We start from the raw sequence: 19,616 nt of genomic DNA, 5'->3' as shown, positions 1-19,616 counted from the left end.
TTACAGATCCGACTCAACAGCCATGTATAGATCATTCACCCTAGGATAGTTCAAGAATCGCCCCAACATAGCGTTGAAAATATCAGGGCCCTGCAGGAAACTCCGCGGATGTTAACAAAAACGTTAAAATGAAGGTCATCGCACTTACGCAAAATGGCTGACTCCTGGCAGAATAACAAGGTCAGAGCCCCAAATCTGGAGTCACTAGTTAACTATTGACCACAAGTAACAAGTCGATCAGCAATTCGAGACTTACCCAGCTACGTAGGGTTCCAGGTGTATCACGAATCACGGCCTCTTCAGAATCGCCGTCAACGATCCAGATCATGGGAGCTTCGTCGTCGTCGTATCGAGATGGGATTTTCGCAAACGATGTGGCGTCCCAGACCGGCTCCGTTAACCACATACTATTCAACTGTTTCGACGCCTCCTCAAATGTAACACTTGAAGGTGCGTTGTGCTCATAATCTTTCGCAACGCGTTTCATATATGCACCCCATACTGGACTGTCATCAATTGTGGCGTTGATGTTCTGAGGACTATATGTTCCGCCAAAAGAAAAGATACGATCAATACGGGGGGTGTAGTTCATGGCAAGGTCAAACGAAATACAGCCGCCGTCGGACCATCCAACTGTCGAGAACTTATCAATTTTCAGATAATTCATCAAAGCAACCATATCCTCTGTCATCAGATCGTAAGTCAAGGGCCTGCTGGGATCATCTCCGGATCGACCTTGTGCCCGAGAGTCAATTGTCATGAGTGTGTACAGGCCGTCTTGTAGATGGCGGATCTGATGTCCGTAATAATCGCTGTTGGTATAGACGCCATGAAGAAATACCACAGGGTTGAGGTCTCTGCGTTTACTAATTTCAAGCGACGCGCCGAATGTCGCATACCAAAGGTCAATACCGTTGATGGGAGCAGTCCCGTTGAAGTTTGGTTCAGGCAAATGTGGAGTTGGAGGAAGAGTTTGCCATGGCGCCGTGTAGTTGGACTTGTGTTTGTCGCCTAAGGATGAATCTACAAGATTGGAGAGGGCGAGTGCTAGAACTCCTAAATACGACCAAGATAGCATCTTGTTCAAAGACCGTAAGCAATAAATCGAATTGACATAAAATTGCGGTTGACTGGCTTGAGTGAATCACTTGAAGTTTAAATTGTCACTGGCGGCCGCTCTGGGTTTATAGATCTTCGAATGAGGGGTCACGGATTTTCCGAAGTCGTACATGATGATTGTCCTACAGCATTTATGGCGATCAGACGGATTCTCTGACGGCATATCTAGCCTGGAACTTTAAGACAGGGAGTAACCGTGCGCCCTCGCTCATGCGTAGACGATTAACATCTTTCAACTTGGTAAAGAAGTGTACCCTCCCAACATATGCAATCTATACATGTAACATGGAAACTGAAAGTGGATCGAAGTATAACTGATAACTAGTTAGTGGATTCGATGGAATCAGACCCAGGTTCAGTAGGGTATTATATGATCGAAATGAGACACAGCAAGCCAAGACCTGCATAATAAATATCATATTCAGAGATAGAAAAATCATCAGTTTTTCTTTGACTATTATTTTTTTACAGCTTATAGTGGTTCTCAGACAGTTCATTGTGATTAATGTGGAATTACACTTGGACAAGATCGTTAACAGCATAATTCAATTTCACTCCAAGATGTAGGTCTTGTGCACTTGATCCCAAATTCGTATTGTATTGCCTGTAGTAAAAAGATTGCTTTCGGTCTCACATGTCTGTCAAAATGCCGAATGTGCACATGTGATTCTGATAGAGTCCAGCTATCCGCGTGAACAAAAGCCGAGACCGCTTAGGTCCAGCACTGTCCAGAGCCAGGGCCAGGCTGACACTGCATGCGTCCACCGCCACAAGACCAGCAGCCGTAGTCTCCAGCACACTGGCACTTTCCTGGGGAACAGTCGGCGTGAGGAGAGTAGCAGGGGAAGCAGTCGCAACGGGCCTCAAGGCCACGGAGAGCGAGAAGAGGCTAGAGAGGTTGATGTTAGCTTTATGGCTCGAGAAGTAACAATATCGAAGAGGAATGAGGGAGAAAAAGTAATGTGAGTTTGGAGATTTACATACCTTGTCGATACCAGTGTAGGTGAAGCCACCGTCTTCAATGGTGGTAGTGTCGACAGCTGGAGTAGCTGAGACTCCGAGGGAGAGAAGAAGAGAGACGACGAAAGAGGCCTTCATATTGATTGATTGGTATCGGGTAGGTAGTTGAGGTTGGAATGTGATTGTGAGTGAGGTTGTCAAGTAGAGTGCGATGTTCCAGGTTCTTATAGAAATCCGTTGAACAGCATTTATTGTATCTGACTGTAAGACGAAGCCGATGAACAGAAGTCCTTATTCACGGGTAAGATTATCCCTCGGTGAGACTCTCATGACGGTGCTATGCCGTGTTTACCTCCTCGCCGTACACGTTGCCTCATGCATTGAAATCCTTCTTGATCGTCATCCAGTATATTTGGAGTTTACCTCCTCGCCGTCTGTGTTACTTCATGCATTGGAATCCTTCCGGATCGTCGCTTTAGTATAGTGGACAAGGGACATCAGCCGGGACAGTCGGTTGTTAATGTAATTGGTTCTTACATTTATGGAACCTCTTGTTGCCGCATAGGACGTTGTTACATAGGGCAGCCGGTGGATCCGGATGTCTCATGAGAGAGGGGAAGGCAACATCGACAACTACTAATCTATAACTGACAGCAAAGTGATTGTTTCAATTCTAGCATCTCACTACAGTACTCGATGTAGATATTTCTCTACACGCCAAGACGAAAGAACCTAATATTCTGCATAATATCATCTTGCTGTCTGCAATACTATCACATGGGTAGTATAGGATATATCATTTGCCACTCGAATATATTCGCTGGCTAGTTAATCATGTACTCCTTGCGCTTTTTTCAGTACTATGTCCAATGATCTCGTCCAGTAGTTGAGGATCGTCATGGCTTATATGCATATGCGAGGTGGCCCAGCGGCTGTGCGGCTTACTTTCCTGCCCAACTGGAGATGTGATAGGTTCTATCGGATCCATACAGCGCACAGATACAAAAGTCCGAAAGTTTAGGGATCCTGCTTCCTATTCAGCCCAGTAGGGCGCAGACGATACTCCACTGGTGCATATTACCCGAAACATTAGCGCTTACATGAGATTCCTTCATCGGGGGCTGTAGGATTACCTTCCTAATGGAATTAGCAAAGACGAGTTCAAGCTCAGTGGTCAGACTTAATTGCGGTGTGTGCCAGCCTCATTCTCTCATGTGAAGTGCCGATGTGCCTAGGTCGATAGTAACTAAACTGCCGGTTAGTGGCTTGCCTATGGGACAGAGGAAATATAATAGTATGAGTGGTTAAAATGAAGTCCCTATGCAATAACCCTTCTTTTGTTTCCCGTGCAAAGGATACATTCCGTCGCTATGTCTTTCTATATTCAGGTTCAAACACTGATATCGATTATTTGTCTGACGTGAAGTCTTCAATTGCTGTCTTTTTTTTTTTTTTTTTTTGAAGTAATACCCTGAACAAACAAACACCGTTTCGCCAGGTTAAACTCAGCATCAAACTGTACGGATTCGACTTGACGGCGAGCTATGTTCCAACTTCTGGTCTTGCCACCTTGGACGTCATAAAAAGAACCACAGAGTTCGAAGGCAATTAGCCGGATTGCTACCTACCTATTTGGACATATTAGCGCTTTAAATGAGCTCATTGTTGGATAAAGAACGAGAAGGATCATAAACAACGCATAGTTGACTTGCTCTGCCCATTGACTTTATTGTAGATGTTCTTCCCAAAATATAGCCATGCACTTGGTGAGATCTGAAGCTCTGTGACGAAGTTGCCCACAATGAGATTCGGAGGGCTTTGATCCGCTTGGCTCTGGAGATCCACACATTGTCGACACTCGGACTATTTGGTCAAGATGGGTATAGCTTCCCTTTCCGCGGGGTAAGTCAGCGGCAGATTGTTGCATTTTATTCCATTTACGATGGGACTTTTGAATCAAGTTAGCTCCAACTGACTTGTGGGGCGAGAGAAGGGAGATAAGACGGAACTCTTTGAGATTGAATCATGGAGTTACAGTAGCTGTGTTTTGTTTGCTGGTTAAGTCCGAAAGCCCGGTAGACCGAGGGACCGAGAGTCCGAGACAGAGTACCAAGATTCACTCCAGTTCTTAAATCGATTGCCCCTGATCCTCAACTACCAAGGAAAGCGGAGTAAAGTAAGTAATAAAAGCCAGCAAGTATAACTACAGGGTGACATATCTATGCCTCTTTCGAGGTTGTTCTTCGCTGTGGCACATATAAATTGGACAGTAATGGTAGGCCTAAAGAATCCGACATTGACACTTCTAGACAAAGTCCAGCGTCTTTTCATGGTATGAGTGATACATTGTTTGATCATATGGGAAACAATTCACTTATCGAGAAGAAGTAAATGCCGCACTTAACTAAGGGCTAGCAGTTAAATAAGTTGTCACTCACTTTCTTATTGAGTGTATTAGTTACCATTACATATTGGCTCTGTGGCTCTTGGAATTCTCACGCAGCACATTGTTGGCCGCCTTCTTGCCTTGCTCAAGTGCACCATCGATGAAACCACGCCACCCGTCAGCTGTATCTGCACTTGCAAATATAACGCGGCCATGCGGAAGCTGCAGCTCTTGCAGGTACACTGTACTGGATGACGGACCCCAGCAAGCCCACGTTCCCCTAGAGAAAGGATCCTTCACCCAGTCATGTGACACATAACCATCTACCTCGTTATCCGCCCCAATGTGTTGGTCGAAAGCCTTAATCACCTCTTCACTATCCTCAATGTTCGAGATGCCGCCATTGAGTCCGAATCCAATACAGTACGTTCCGTCACTTTCCTCATTTGTCCCATTATGATCTGTGTAGGCAAAGCACAAAGGCGAGGGTGGGAGCGCTTGATAGAACCAAGGAGGAGTGATATGTCGAAGCTTGTAATGAATCTTGGCGCCCCCAGTGATGTGACCCTTGTCAATTGCCTGTTGTTTAAGCGAACTCAGAGGCGGCTCAAACGTGATGGTTTTGAGGACATTCCTTCAAGACACGTGGTTAGCACAACTAAATAAGTTGCCATCAAGATAGATCACTTACAATGGTATGGTGCAGACAATACGGCGCGCAGATAAAGAACGCTCATCTTTGGTAGTGATGGTAGCCTTGTCCCGAGTTTGACTGATCTTGGTAACCTCGTTACTGAAAAGAGCTGCGCCGGAGTAATCGTCAAATATGGCTTTGGCGAAAGACGTCATTCCACCATTTCCAAGCTTGTACAAACCCGCCTCTTCGAATAACTGCGTCAACGAATGGCCACCAAGAGCGTACCACCGGAGAGCCTCGGTGAAGCCGATCTCATTTGACGGTGAGGTACCAAAGGTGTTTGTGAGGCCTTGAAAATATGCCTTATTCTCGTCTGACTCATCCTTGATGGCATCAAGCCTGTCGTGGACACTGAGGTGGTCGTATTTGCGCCAATGTGCCAGGCGGGTTGGGTCATGGGGATAAGGCATGAGTTCCTTGCTAGTGTACCCATCAATAGAAAAGACTTTTCGAGCAAGTCTCTCAGCAGCTTCCACGGCATCTTCCATAGCTTTCGGTTCAAGGACTGATTTAGTACCGGCCGATTTCTGCCAATAGGTGACCTCAGGCTTCAAAGTTCCATTTGAAGTTTTGAGATTACGGTGAAGATTGTATCGAGTGAGTTCGGCATAGAGATGGGGCTGATTCCTGTAATGCAACATTGTATTAGAATGTTTCTTCCTAACCGGATAGTGTCATCATACCAGTGGACCCAGGTGCCTCCCATCTCAAAGTCCTCTCCAAAGGCTCGAGCGGTCCAAGTGCGCCCTCCAATGCGATCTCGAGCCTCGATTATCAGAACCTTGAGGCCCTTTGCAGCGAGTTCTCGTGCAGCAACAAGGCCAGCAAAACCAGCCCCGATAACAATAACATCGTAGGTATTGTCGATATAATTGCTGCTGGGAACAACGGCCTGGGTTTCCAGGCCACGCTCCGTGTGGGATTGCCACCAGAGATAACCTTCCTGTGTTCGAGGCATTCTTCTTATACAAAGACGATGGTAGGAGGTGCTATGCTGAGAAAGTGAGGTACTTATTGTTGCCAGTCTTTACAAACAAAGAGTTAATAAAGTGCTGAGTAACGGAAATGATTCAATGGCTGATGTAGGGTATAGCTTCTTTTTATAAAACCTCGTTTCAAGTGAAAGGACCAAGCTTTGTGAGGTCATATCTAGGATGTCGCCTTTTGTCTACTTGAATAGGTAGAATTAGGCTTTTATTGCCAGAACTAGGAAGAGTATCTGTGTAAAAACGGGCCCCGAGATACTGCGACAACAAATATTGCCATACCTGATAACAGATTCAATCGAGAAAGTCCGAATCACCGTCTTTGTCCGAACAGAACCATTTTCCACTTCTGGTCAATAACGTAGCCCTGTTCTTGAATGTGGGGACGTGGGTGGTAGATACTGAATAGACAGTGAGGGGCATACATAGAGCTAAGCGAGTCAGGTCAGCGTTGTCTGTATTATTCATGCAACTTCACATGCAGGTTCAGTTACTTCTAACCCCATTATACACCAAATCATTAACTATCTCTTTATTTCCACCTTGAACTGCAAATCGGGTGGGTCTCAACCACCTTGCTATTTCGTGTTTGTGGAAGGTGTCTTAAGAGACGACAGACAAACCTCGACCAGAACTGAGTCGAGACCGCCTTTTACAACAACAGGACCTTATAGCATTGTGAGGATTTGAGATGCTATTACTAGAAGTAATTCGATAGAGAAAATGAACGGTATCAGCTGCATTCCTGTTAAGTTAAGTATACAAAGTCGTCCTGTTGTTACCACTGGCCCAAGAACCAGTAGGTTGACTGCATCAGCTTTTAGATGAATTCTCGCTGTGGTAATTGTTTATATCAAGAAGTAATAGATTAAAATGATTAAGATATAAAAAGTAGGCAACACTTTCTTAAATAGTCATAGATGTACTGTAAGAATGTTAAGATGTCGCACGTTTTCCCACGTGCGTTCTAACGTTTAAAATGCCCTTTGAACTTAATATTCCCTTAGTGAAACTTAAATAGACTCATGTAGGCAAATATGAGTCTTGTTAATATCAGGGAATTCATATCCAATTTTCTCCAAAGCAGGTTTTGGATGCGTGAAGCTTCCCAAATATCTTGACTTGATTTCAGCAGACTCTTTATAGGGGGACATAGGTTCCCTGTTAAGTTCTCTGAGAATATCCACTGTTGTCTCTTGTCCACCTTCATTTGTTGTTATGTGGAAGAAACTGGCTGCACCGGACGGGTTAGCCGGGTGTGCGACTAGGATACGTAAGAAAGCATTCTCCTTCAGTAGCTTTTTGAACTGTTGTGGGAGATACAATCCATCAAACAGCTGTTGAATCATCCATTTGTCATTCACTTCGACGTAAAATATTCGATTATAAAACTGTGATAATCGTGGCTTTGGATGTCTGTCGCCAGCATCGAATCGGTTGTGTTGTATGTCCTCCACAAAATGGAATTGTTTTCCTTGTTCCATCCTAAGAAGATATCTTGATCCTGGCACTTCGGCTATTGCTCTAATCTTGAGGAATAGAACAATAATCTCGCCAAGCAACTCTTTGCTAATAACTCTCTGGGGGAAGTGGTATTCGTGCAAATTGAAGTTGCGATCGAGTTGATGTATCAGGAAGCAGCGCCAAGCCCACATAATTACTTTGATCACCTCCATTTGAGTCGATGAGTATTCCGTACTGTTTTCTAGCGATGTATAGTGGCGGTTCAAGATGTCCCGAACAAACCTATAGCGTTCACTGAGCTTTATATCTTGATACGTGTCTGAAGGCCACGTGCACGCACCAGCCAAAACATACGCCGAAGCTTCGTAACTGCCGGAAGACTTAAGGAACTTTTCGAGATATCCATAACAGCAATGGTAGGAAATATTGAACAGGAAAGTGTTCTCATAACTCACTGAACAGGGCGGGCGCACAAGCTGTCGTGACTTGTTTGTACAACAAGCGTGAAGCAGGGATAGTGCGTCATGAGAGTTGTGGAAGAATCCTTTGACCAGTTCGTTGCCCATAGGGCTGAGATTAAGAACTGTATTGAGAAGCTCGACATTGTGATTCACAACAGAGTAATGAACGATGCTCATCTTGATATGCATCATGAGCATGTCTTCGGGGCCCATTGCATATTTTCCGAAAATCGCCTTCCCTTCCTCTCCTTCTAAGAAGTCGGTGGCGGTTCTGTGTATGAAGGTCACTCCTTTTGCCCTCCATGGATACATTGTGATTTCGTCTTGTGAGATTGGTGTTGGATATGAGAAACATCTGATTTCTAAGAGCCCTGCAGAGATTGGAAATAGTGTCTTCTCCGTGTCCCTGCAAAGTTTTGCCCATTTGTCGACGCAAGTAGTGTCCTCTGGTCTTGTGAAGGAATCCAGGACATTCTCGTCTGCTACCAGGGAGAGCCTAGCGATATTGGGACATTCAAAACTGGGATTCTCCCGCATGTACTGAAAGTATCGTGCGGCTCGCTTTACGTATTTTTCGTCGTTGTCATCAAACTTTGATAACATGTCCCGGTAAAGACCCATAAGGTCACTAGGTAGCTTGAAAATGTGATCGAGTATGTCATCCCATGTTTCGCAAAATTCGTCAACGCCGAGCTTGATTTGCCGTAAAACGATATAGACCCATATAAAAACACCTTCTGCTCTATTGACAATTTCGCTTCCAGCCTCTCGGAATCTCTTATTGTCAAACTCGAGATCTAGCTCCCTAAGCTTGTCGACTGTATACTTTCGAATGTCGTTCTCCGTGAGATCTTGCATCCTTAGGCTAGGTTGAGATCTGAACCTGGTTATGAATATAGGTTCAGGACGACTGGACACGCAAACCTTTACTTTCTCCATGCTGGCCAGACCGTCCAAGAATTGAAATACCACCTTCATCCCGTAATGGGGCTTGAAAAGTTCGTCTAATCCATCGATGAGGATAAGATATGGGCGAGTTGAGCGGCCGAGAACATTGAACAACAGCTTCTTCGCATCTTCTATATCCCAGTCGGACGCACGATACTTGTGACTGAGGGCTGGAGCTTCACGTAGGTGGCGTAAAGCAATGGCTTTCTCATCTTGCAATACTTGATGGAGAAGTGAGCAAACGACACCCTTCAGACTCCTTTGGTCGTGGCTCCCCGGCTTCCATAGGTAATGCGAGATGATGCGGCATTGTGGTTGCCATTTCTGGAGAATTGCTTGGGTCCGCTCATCCTTCTCGATGAATTTCATGAAAAAGCTCTTGCCAGAGCCGGGCTTTCCACTAACCCAGTACAGAGAATGGTCATCCTCTTCCAGCCAACTAGCTAGACTAGGTACTTCAATTTCGGTGTAAGAGTTGTCCCCATAGATAGCATCTTCGTTGTCTGCAAAGACCCATTCGAATGTATCCTGATGCCGTTGCTGAATCGTGTTTTTTCTGTCATTCATTCGATCATATGTAAAACTTTTGAGAAATCTGCTGTAGGTATCATCATCTAGTCTTGTGTCTGGTTAGTCATTTGATCGGCATTCGTCACAATTATGCATTTTCACTTACCCTAGCCTGTCTCGAATTCCATTCCATACATCTGCATCCGAGCGATTCTCCTGAGGAAGATCAATGAGTGATTTGAGAAGTAGTTCAATTGAGACTGTGTCGTCTGATGGTGCAGTTCTTTTCAGAGTTGACGGTCCGGTCTTTGAACACCCCAGAGACCTATCTCCTGGAATAACTGGCATATCAGGTGTGATGTTTACCAGGTCGTCTAGGTCGTCCAGTTCATCCTCAGGGTCATGTCCAGCAATCTTTCTGACAGTGTGCGGAAGTGGGCTTGTCTGGCTAGCCATCGCTGATTTGCCCTCTAGTCTTTCTTCCATGCAGGCAATAGTGATCCAGTAACAAAGCGAAAGGCCGTGCGATATATCAATGATCATCTCGTCTTGTCGAGAGAGTGTACCCGATGACTTTTTGTAGTGCAGTGGATGCGCCAGTCGATTGTATAGACTTTCCGCGATACTGGTGACTTGAATCTCAAATAGTACTTCATAGTAGATTGAAAGTCCCACATTGTGCTCATCAGGGCTCATCCGCACCTGGAAGTTCTTGCCTTCATATGCTCCAAACCTGGGCTTCCAAAGAACGCCCACATCGCGATCTGTGGAGAAGGTATTGATCCTTTCCACAGAGAAATGTTTCTTGATCAATTGATACGATTGATCAAGACCAGACGGGTAATCCACAACGATACGAAACCCCAAAAGGTCGTGGATACCGTCGAGTATCTGCTTGGGGCTGTCGTATGTCTTGCCCCAATGCTCTTCGCGGCGGTCGATGGACTTGGAGATAGAATCGTCCTTTTTCACCCTGCTATGCAATGTTGCACGTATCGAGCTCTCTTCAAGCTGGTGGGTCAGGTATTGGTTCAACGCTTGATGCATAGTTTCGTACTCTGGCTTCAGTCTTTGCCAGACATCGAAAAAGGCCGCCTTTACTGACTGCGAAGAGTCTTGCGCCGAAGCATTCTGGACTTCCCGAGTGAATTTAGCATTGAGGCTTGATGGCGGGGACCCGTGGTCAGACGCCATTGCAATATCTGAGGCCAATATGACCGCGTGAACAAGTGCTAAGAAGAAGTGCAACTTTGATACTTGAGCTTGTGGTGAGTAGGTAGCATGATACTCGCGAGACTTGAGCAGGTCATTGCAAGGCTAAAAAAAAAGGGGATGTAAGATTTGTGTCAGATCACCTGAAACACGACCAACAGCCAAGAATGCCTTGCCGCAGCTGTGCCGCAAGCCACGCATATTCATAGGGAAAGGATCAACAAAATAACAAAATCAGGCTCCAGAGTTTGTGCCCAAAACACAGGTCATAGACCTTTCGGTGTGGTGAATTCTCGGATATCACACCGCTATTTTCTTATTAATGGGGTAATTTTATTATGGAATAGAGTGATCTTGCAGTATATTTTTTGATACAACTGTACAGACTTTATGCGTCTTTACATGCGATAAGTATTGGATCAGACTAATATTTCTACAAGGTCTTTCGGTATCGCAGGTGTTTCACAGAAAGCTCATAAACGAAACTCCTCTATAATGAGTACGTCCGGCTCATCGACGCCCTACTAAATCCGGTGTGGTTACACACCTAACCCTGGTTGTCTCACTGCCTCTCTTTTAGCCCAGACGAGGTGTCATTTTGCGTGCACCTTAGGTACAACTGACTAATGGTCAGGGTTAGTAGGCAGCCTTTTACCTGTCCATTTGACACCCAGGCTTCAAGGTAGCCCCAGCGGGTCTCAAAGTCCTAGCACAGTTTATCAGCGTTGGTCTTTATCAAGTGTAACACGTTCTCTAAATATCAACATACACGCATCGCTCTCTACCATCGAGATGGATTGGGAAAAACGATAAAAGATCACCAATATGTCTTTCCAAACGGTATATCCATCTGACATTGTCAATAGGCTTACAGCCTACCAACCATTGAGGGTATAGCGGCACGCCACTGTGAATGTGCTGATTATCACTTGGAAGGATCATGATCTCGGGCCCACCTTCGATTAAGAGGTCGCTAATGTTGACTCGGTATTCAAATACACTCTAAATCATACCTACCGGCACTACAAGATACCGACTGAAGATGCCGAGCGATCACTGGACCTTCGAAGGTTTGCGAAAGAATTTGGAGGTGAAGATGACCTCTTGATTATCTTTATAGTGCGCATGGCAGATTCGAACATACAGAGAGAAGCCGTTTCACATGGACAGGATAAGTGCTTAATAGCAGTGCCTTTATACGGTTGACCATCTGACATAACCCAACGAAGTAAGTTTAAGGGTGGTCCTACGTTGGATTGGTCTAATATACTAACTACTGCAGCTATTCTCCTCAATAGGAAGTGTTACCATCATTCTTAATTCCCGCTTTGCTGGCCAAATTGAAAGAGCCCACGGCTCTCACAGAATTGAGTTCCTGGCTACCACAAATAAAGACAGCTGGACGCCAACTGGAATCTAGAAATACCCTTTTTCATCGAGGTCCCCTCGTGAGAGATGATAGATCTCATGTCTACCGAAGGCGCTGTGGCACATTCCGCCCTACAAAGTCATATGGTTATGACAAAGCCTGGTTCGATGAGGCAGCCGCTTCTGGACCGCTTGTTTGGCGGTATCACAGAAAGCCCTATCATGCTTGCCAAGTTGACAAAGGGCCATACCTCCAACTCACCTACCATGAACTTAAATTTGGAATCCATTAATTCCATTTATCTTTGATAAGTCCTTTGTAATTGGGTTCGACTGCTCATGTCTGGTGAATGCATAGGCAAGGAACATGGTAGACGTCGACACTACAAACAACTTGCACAGGCATCCGATTCGATGGGGGCAACTGACATGTTTTGGGAAGCATCATGATATATATACACTTGTGAGTTTTGTCACCTGTTCTTCCAAAGAGATACTCGGCCATGCAGATGTTGTAATATGTGCACAAACGGTGAGTAATTGTATTATAAACAGAAAATGGGAAGATCTTGAGGATTGGGAATCACAGAAGTTTGTCCGAGAGGCTGTCTTGGAACCATTGCGGAGCGGCTAAGACAGGGGTGGCTGAGTGTTGGAAATGAGAATGGTACCGTATTCTACAGCTTAAAGAGGCAATGATTTTCTCCTGTTGCGGTCAATCGTGCATTTTCAGGCTGACAACTACGATGAACTTTCAGGACATTAGACGAGGGTAGAGTCAGGACTAGGGTAGGTCATTGGGGCGCATCTTGTTAGTCACTTCCCTATATTATCTAGGTTTGCTTGCTGATAGAGAAGAGTCTTCTGCTGACTTGCTTAACCCTTTGTTAGATTACCATCAAGCTAAGTTACCTCACTATGCCCCTCTTAAATCGCGCATCGCCTTCGTTAGACTTCCAAGGCGTCCACGGTGCGTAACGGAAATCATACCTCTAAGGATTTATTTATCACATTCGTTCAACTAGTATCTCTACAATTCTACTGGGGCTATTATTGAAAGGCCACTGCTTGCTAGTTTGCTGTAAATACTGAAGGTTGAGTTATTTTATATCTGTTAATGCTAGATTTTAGTGGTAATCATCGACTATGGGATAATACAAACTCTATTTTTAAGCTTATTGTAAAGGTCTACGTTAGTGTATGTTTATTTCACGGGTCTGTAGGTAGTACCCGAGAGCTTACTGCTATCAGGCTAGCTTTGTCTACCTACCTTCCTTTTTGAACAGATTAATTCTTCTTAATCCATTCTTATCTAAGCGCTTCGCCAAGCATGATACCCAAATAGGACGCAAACAGCGACCGCAGGGTTTGTGCCGCAGCTGCGCATGACCACCCCTCAAAAGAATACGGCATTTCGACTATGGGATTTTAACCCGTGGCATAAGCCTTCTATTATTGTGGATAATCTAGTTTTTGGTTACATGGAAGGATTTCTTTCCATACGGCGAAGTCTGCTTGGCGAGGTGTTGAACATGGGATATCGTGGATTACTCACAACTGTTGCATTTTGATCCTAGACTATAACCTTCTATTACTGGATCTTCTAGTTCTTGGCTTCGTGGATAGATTCATTCCTGAACTGTGATGTCCACTTGGAGAGGTCACTCAGCGTGGGATCCGGTGCATTGTGTGCAGTTGTTGGATCTCAAACCCAGGACTCGACCTTCTCTTAGAGGATAGTCAAGGTCTTGGCTTCGTATACAGACTTCTTTGTACACAGTGAAGCCCATCTGAGGATGTGCCTAAGTATGGGACATGGTGAATTGGGAGAAAGGAAAAGATCTATAAATTTGGCCGGATTTCCCACTCTCTTCTGTCTTCATAGCAAACAGACTCGCTTCAAACTCAACAATCACTGGTTAGCAGCCACTCAGCAACTCCATCACCGCTATCTCTCTTGAACATCAGGTCGACATCATGCGTTCTTCTATTACTATTCTCTTGACTCTCGCCAACCTTGTTAGTACCCAGTGCACTCCAAAGCATTTGTCTATAGCTAACCTTTCATCGTCAGGCTCTGGTCCCTGCTGCTCCATCACCCAAGATACTTGATGACAGTGTGTTCGAAAACGCCGGCACCCCCACTTGGAAGATTGCCGTTGTCGAGGGTGAACCCCCTGTCGAGTTCAAGGGTACCATTCAAGATGTTATGAAGCAGCTCAAGGTCGACTACCCCGAGTATGCCCGCGAAGCTCAGGAAAAGATCGACACTGCTATTGAGGCCGAACGCCTCGAGGAAGAAGCACCTCCGTCACCTGAGGCCCAGGCACTTGCCGCCCTACAGAAGCGGGACCACAACATCTGCTTCAACTTCCCTGTTGCCAGGGAGAGACCTATCAACGATGGCATTCAGTACCTGCGTGGCATTGCTGGAGGCCTGACTGTTCGCGCAGGTCCCAGAGCCTGCGATAGAATCAGCTGCTCCAGCAATGCAGGCATCTTCATTTGCAACGATGTGAGTTATCCGTACTCGAAATGCGTGGTAGTAGAATAATAGTTGACAACGATATTTAGAATCCCCATCCATTTTGGATTCCATCTTGGGATAATGTCGCCAACGCAGCTAAGGCATGTAACAACGAGTGCCGCAGGTTCTGTTTTGATTGCGGTCTCCAGACTGGTTGGTGGACCTCCGGACAGCGCTTCCACGACGGCAACTTCAATGTTATCCTCCGCGAGTCATCTTGCTAGATATGGAGTCTATAGGCGCTAGATGAAAGCTAGTCTAACATGCTGGTCTGTCAGATTGTCAGGAGACTGAGAGTCAGTATAAGCCGAGTGTTATCCCAGAACCTGTTCGATTCGTTCACTACCACAATTACCTTCTATATTACGAGCAATACATTCATTGAATACGTTTTCATAGACCCCATTAGTAGCTTCGGTTGATATAAATTGAAATTGAAGTGCAACAGTAAGAATGACGGAGGATTTCGGTGTTAACATATACCATCACGATTATCTGCTCTGAAGGTGAGACAAGCCCAGGAATAAAAGACTGTAGTTCTCTTCACAGATTAGTTATTTGCATCTTGGCCCTAGCCTGATTTTACTGCACACGCTACTGCCTAGACGACTTCTTCCTGCTTCTTCCGTGCCTCTCTAGCTTGTTCTCCTGCCAGTAACTATCGTCATCCTGCACAATAGTAGATCTCGTTTCGGTATTAGCTGTATTATATACATCATGTGTCCCATCACCTTGGTCATAACTTGATTCATCTGTAGCCAAGGTACTGACATGATCGGAGCCACGATACGGATAATCTTGAGTTTCGGCATTGGCTACCTCGTGGATGTAGTTACCATAGGACGATATGCTGTAGTCTTTGTTATAAGTGTCATTATAGACCGTTGAACTCTGGGGAGCGCCGAGGCCTTTCTGATAACCGGACTTATATCCTTCATCATAGCCTCTCTTGTATCCGTTCTGATAGTCCTGACTTTTCCGGTATCCATCTTGCTCAGTTGGCATGTCAGCAGAGATGGATGAAGTGTACGGAACTGATGTGGTACGGTCCGATGTTGCCTCATAAGTGTTACTTGCTGTTGCATGACTTGTGCTTGATGTACCATAACTCCCATATGCCGCAGGTCTAAGTACCCCGTTTACTGAAGGTCTCAGTATCTCTTCGTTTGTTGGGCCAGTCATTGTGTACGGTTCCACACTTGCTTGAGGTTGGGATTCCATCTCGACCGTATCGTCAATCACATGGAATCGACCTTCCGAGTCATCGCCACTGTTCTGCGGTGGTGGAGGGCTCATCGCATTGCAATATCGTTTTCCACGAATGAGAGGTAGATATCTTCTGCTTGTTTCATCTGGCCGTTCAATGTCGAAAATTTCGCGATGATTAACTGCAAGACGCCCATTTGCTTCCTCAGGCGTCATCTGACAGTCTTCAGTATAGTAGAAATAGAGCTCAGGCCATCGAACGGCTTCGCGCTCAGACTCTGTCGCTTTCTCTGTAGGCAACAATGATCCCATGGGTATTTTGAGCTTCATAGGCGGCACGGGTTGGAGCAGTTGGGAAGGCTGCGAGACCACACTCCAGTGTAAAAACTCATTAGTACCGTTGCCGGGAGTCCTGAGAGCGGCTTTCTCGCCTGCGCCAAACGCAAGGAACTTCCAGAGTGCGTTATCAGAGTCCTTCATGCCCACTAGAAAACACCCGAGTTAGGCACGGTTCTTAAAGTAGGCTCTTTGTGGGATATGTGAGAGACAGCTGCGCAGAAACGTGGAACATGCGATGGAAATTGTGATGCTTACCATCTTTTCGCGATTGAAAGGTTGTCTTTGCTGTGCCATCACTAGCAAACACACGTTTAAGCTGATCCTTGTCAAAACTAACAAGACCATTCTCTTTGAGCTGCGCGATAATCCAGCTGAGAGACACGTTTGTCAAGTTATTGCTCCACTGTTCATTTGAACCGCCGACATGGCTGTGCACGCCGCGGAACCAGCACTGCTTGAGAACCTTTACTCCAGCAGGATAATCCCCCGTCCAGACATCAGGCTTGAACAGTCCTCGATGTTCTTCTAACGCAAGAGCATGGAATGCATACTTCACATTCCATGGCGGTTGGGTTTTGACAGGATCAAGGTAGGTCTTTGGTGGCGAGTGATGAAGTGAACTGACTGTATCCCACAAGGCGAGAGCATCGACGACTCTTCGAGCGTTCGAAGAAGAATTGTACTTAACAAAGAGAAGCTCTCGTCGTTTGGCATTCTCGGGACCTGGCGTCATTAACTGCGTCCATTCCGTGTATATGTCTTCAACCGTCTTCCCGCGGAGAGGGGTTTTATACAAGACACCAACATCGGCAATGAACGCCACAACACAGCGAGCAATAAAGGCCCCGCGAGAGAAGCCGATGAGCACGATGGAATCCCCCTTGTCGTAGTAGTTGCAGATGAAGCCATACGCTGCGAGGATCTTCTCGTCAAGGCCTAGGAGAGTTTGACGGTTAGCACATTGTTTACATCGCGTCAGCGGGTCGTATCATGTTACCATAACCGGTTGCTTGATTCTTCATTCTGAGCCAGCTGCCTCCTTCCGTGCCTATCCCCGATAAGTAGCCAACAACCTGCTTGGTGGTCTTGTCCTTGCTGATGTACTCGCTGATACACTCGGCAATGCGACCGACGTTGGACCACATCGTCCCATCGCTACGTAGGTCGTTGTTTGTGCCATCGCAACACACGATGATACGTTTTCTCATAGTGAATATGGTAGATTGAATGACTGGATCTACACTCTGTGCAGAGTAGGAAGTATTTGTATATTTAGCAGGAAGAAGTGTAAAATACTGTTTTATTTATATTTAGTGAATATTCTCAATATTACAATTTCATGCAGCAGTCTTCATTGATGTATGGGAGTGACACCCCATAATGTTAAGCTAGACTTAGAGTCAGCCTAGGGTTACATTTGGGTATCTCGACAGCCTCGGCCAGCATACCGGTTTTAGCAATAGAGCCGCTTGCATATTCAAGATGTCACCATGTCCAGCCCGTAAGCTCTGTCGAACCACACCAGTGAACGTCTGTCTTGGCATATCTTCATCCTTCTCTCTCTACAGCACCGTCAAGTCCCAATTCGGCTCTTTGATGCTTTGGAATGTCACCTATGCATATCGCAGCGGCCATTATGGAATGCTTTGCTTTCCATTTTCAACATAGCTCGGTGTCGTGTCAAATTTTGAGTGGATAAATGTAGCGTGACTAACTCATTTTGCCTAACACATGCAGCAGATTGGATTGAGAAGGATGCATGACAGCCTTGAAATTATATTAAGGGTGTCAACACAGCCGTATGGACAAGGTGGCAGACCTTAACACGGCCACGTCCTAAGGTACCCAAATGTCTTGAGATAAACTTTTTTTCTCTTCTCGTACGCATGTATTTTATTTTTGATACATAAATAGTTGCCTCAAATTCTCCATCGAGATTGTAGAAAGACTACGATATCAGACCATGGCACACCATTAGCGGAATCGTGTATGACATAGGGTTATCGAAATGAGACATTTGAGTTGGATTTTCTTCCCACCCTCTTGTCCAGAACCCTCCTCTTCAGCACAGCTACATCTCGACGGAATCACGTCAAGGGCGCTAGATGTGTTGGCTTTGCGTCTACCACAATGTCAAATGCTATCACCGCGTATTGCCTGAAGCAACCACACTACAGTCGGGGATAAGTAATTACAATTGCAAGAGACGCTGCGACAACCTGGGCGAATGCGAATGAAGTCCCCCAATCACCCCCTGCACCCTTCCAAATGACTACGCAAAGCCAAATGAAAGCGACTGCGAGTGCAGTACACGAGGCTTTGAAGGGAAGTTCTATACACATGCTGTCTGTCAGCCACCCCAAAACAAAGTGCAGGCCTCTCCTCCACGTTGTACATAGAAACTCTTGATTTGGAAGAGGCAAATCGATTCCTTTTAGGCCCCTGGATATGTCAGATTCTGTCGCTTCCGTCGGTAGGGTCAGGGGGGAAGATGGGATAAGTGTAGGAAAAACGTGCTTAATTTCATAGATGCACGTGCCTTGCGCCATTCCCTTCAGACTGTGTAGTCCATTGGCTTTCGTGGGGTTGCGAGCGCAATCCTTCAGACGCGACAAGGAACGGAGCTTTTTATGACGCTGCTCTGCCTCCTCTGCTTGAACTTTAATACATGGTTGGAGCAAGTCTTCCATACCAACAAGACATTCGACGCTGTGCTGATCTTTACCTTCGCATCGATGATCAGATTCAAAGGAAGGTTCGGTTGGATACCTTGCTATAGCGTTCTTGCATTCTTCCAAGATTTCCTCGAGGTTAACGTGTTCCATATGAATCGAGTAGCGGCCATCCAACTCAACAACACCTTCAAATTTAAACTATGTTTTTAGCATCGTTAGACCAGCCACTGATAATTTGAGTGTAAACTTACGTTGACCTCTTGCACTTCAGTTATTCCATAATAAGGCAACCATCTCTTCCAACGGCCAAGATGCTGGTAGCATGTGTCCAGCAATATGTGATAGATTTCACAATCAGACTCCTAAGTACTGTACCAGGGCGATTGTTTGTATATGGTTGTTGACTTGCGAGTGCTGAGGCTTTTCCTGATTCTCCTTACCTGGCGAGGCTCTGTTGGTCGCAGGCACGGGACAAGAACAGCATGTTGACCTTGCCTGTGACTTTCTAAGCAAACAAAACAACCCTGTCCCGCGTGCTCTCGCAAGTCTGGTACGCCTTTGGTCGCAATTAGAAATGTATATTCAACAGGACTGGCCTGACGTTCAATATCAATTCCATGCCTAATGGAAGACATTTCGAAGTGTATAAGAAGGGTTGGAGCACCACGTCCAATATCATCATTCTTACATAGTGGTTTAAATAGAAAAACACCGAGGGTTGAATTTTATTGTGACTCGTGATGTGATGCAAACCGGAA

The 19,616-nt window shown here is 45.6% G+C and overlaps 8 protein-coding genes across 8 annotated transcripts; 2 read left to right on the top strand and 6 right to left on the bottom strand.

The window, feature by feature from the left end:
- FGSG_04620 (uncharacterized protein) lies at window positions 1-1,078 on the bottom strand (the record flags this gene model as incomplete). Its single annotated transcript, XM_011322653.1, has 3 exons — window positions 1-40; window positions 149-195; window positions 257-1,078. 3 exons carry the CDS (start codon window positions 1,076-1,078, stop codon window positions 1-3), a joined length of 909 nt encoding a protein of 302 aa, XP_011320955.1.
- A 618-nt stretch (window positions 1,079-1,696) lies between these two features.
- FGSG_12214 (uncharacterized protein) lies at window positions 1,697-2,269 on the bottom strand. Its single transcript, XM_011322652.1, has 2 exons — window positions 2,104-2,269; window positions 1,697-2,008 (listed from the first exon to the last, which is right to left on the bottom strand). Exons 1-2 carry the CDS (start codon window positions 2,215-2,217, stop codon window positions 1,832-1,834), a joined length of 291 nt encoding a protein of 96 aa, XP_011320954.1. The 5' UTR covers window positions 2,218-2,269; the 3' UTR covers window positions 1,697-1,831.
- A 2,274-nt stretch (window positions 2,270-4,543) lies between these two features.
- Window positions 4,544-6,120, bottom strand: FGSG_04621 (uncharacterized protein; the record flags this gene model as incomplete). Its single annotated transcript, XM_011322651.1, has 3 exons — window positions 4,544-5,099; window positions 5,157-5,789; window positions 5,846-6,120. 3 exons carry the CDS (start codon window positions 6,118-6,120, stop codon window positions 4,544-4,546), a joined length of 1,464 nt encoding a protein of 487 aa, XP_011320953.1.
- Window positions 6,121-7,814: 1,694 nt separating this feature from the next.
- On the bottom strand, window positions 7,815-10,725 carry FGSG_04622 (uncharacterized protein; the record flags this gene model as incomplete). The annotated part of the gene is made up of 3 exons (XM_011322650.1): window positions 7,815-7,853; window positions 8,068-9,577; window positions 9,698-10,725. 3 exons carry the CDS (start codon window positions 10,723-10,725, stop codon window positions 7,815-7,817), a joined length of 2,577 nt encoding a protein of 858 aa, XP_011320952.1.
- Window positions 10,726-12,630: 1,905 nt separating this feature from the next.
- On the top strand, window positions 12,631-13,844 carry FGSG_04623 (uncharacterized protein; the record flags this gene model as incomplete). Its single annotated transcript, XM_011322649.1, has 6 exons — window positions 12,631-12,643; window positions 12,878-12,900; window positions 13,003-13,081; window positions 13,236-13,309; window positions 13,457-13,477; window positions 13,719-13,844. The coding sequence occupies 6 exons, from the start codon at window positions 12,631-12,633 to the stop codon at window positions 13,842-13,844; spliced, it is 336 nt and encodes a 111-aa protein (XP_011320951.1).
- Window positions 13,845-14,088: 244 nt separating this feature from the next.
- Window positions 14,089-14,862, top strand: FGSG_04624 (uncharacterized protein; the record flags this gene model as incomplete). The annotated part of the gene is made up of 3 exons (XM_011322648.1): window positions 14,089-14,130; window positions 14,186-14,626; window positions 14,686-14,862. The coding sequence occupies 3 exons, from the start codon at window positions 14,089-14,091 to the stop codon at window positions 14,860-14,862; spliced, it is 660 nt and encodes a 219-aa protein (XP_011320950.1).
- Window positions 14,863-15,239: 377 nt separating this feature from the next.
- Window positions 15,240-17,391, bottom strand: FGSG_12213 (uncharacterized protein; the record flags this gene model as incomplete). The annotated part of the gene is made up of 5 exons (XM_011322647.1): window positions 15,240-15,296; window positions 15,410-15,488; window positions 15,828-16,329; window positions 16,439-17,119; window positions 17,181-17,391. The coding sequence occupies 5 exons, from the start codon at window positions 17,389-17,391 to the stop codon at window positions 15,240-15,242; spliced, it is 1,530 nt and encodes a 509-aa protein (XP_011320949.1).
- A 963-nt stretch (window positions 17,392-18,354) lies between these two features.
- FGSG_12212 (uncharacterized protein) lies at window positions 18,355-19,493 on the bottom strand (the record flags this gene model as incomplete). The annotated part of the gene is made up of 3 exons (XM_011322646.1): window positions 18,355-19,056; window positions 19,110-19,172; window positions 19,299-19,493. 3 exons carry the CDS (start codon window positions 19,491-19,493, stop codon window positions 18,355-18,357), a joined length of 960 nt encoding a protein of 319 aa, XP_011320948.1.
- Window positions 19,494-19,616: the final 123 nt, after the last annotated feature.

This window comes from Fusarium graminearum, chromosome 2, assembly GCF_000240135.3.
Source record: "Fusarium graminearum PH-1 chromosome 2, whole genome shotgun sequence".
NCBI lineage: Eukaryota > Fungi > Ascomycota > Sordariomycetes > Hypocreales > Nectriaceae > Fusarium > Fusarium graminearum.
This window is presented reverse-complemented; position numbering and strand designations above follow the sequence as displayed.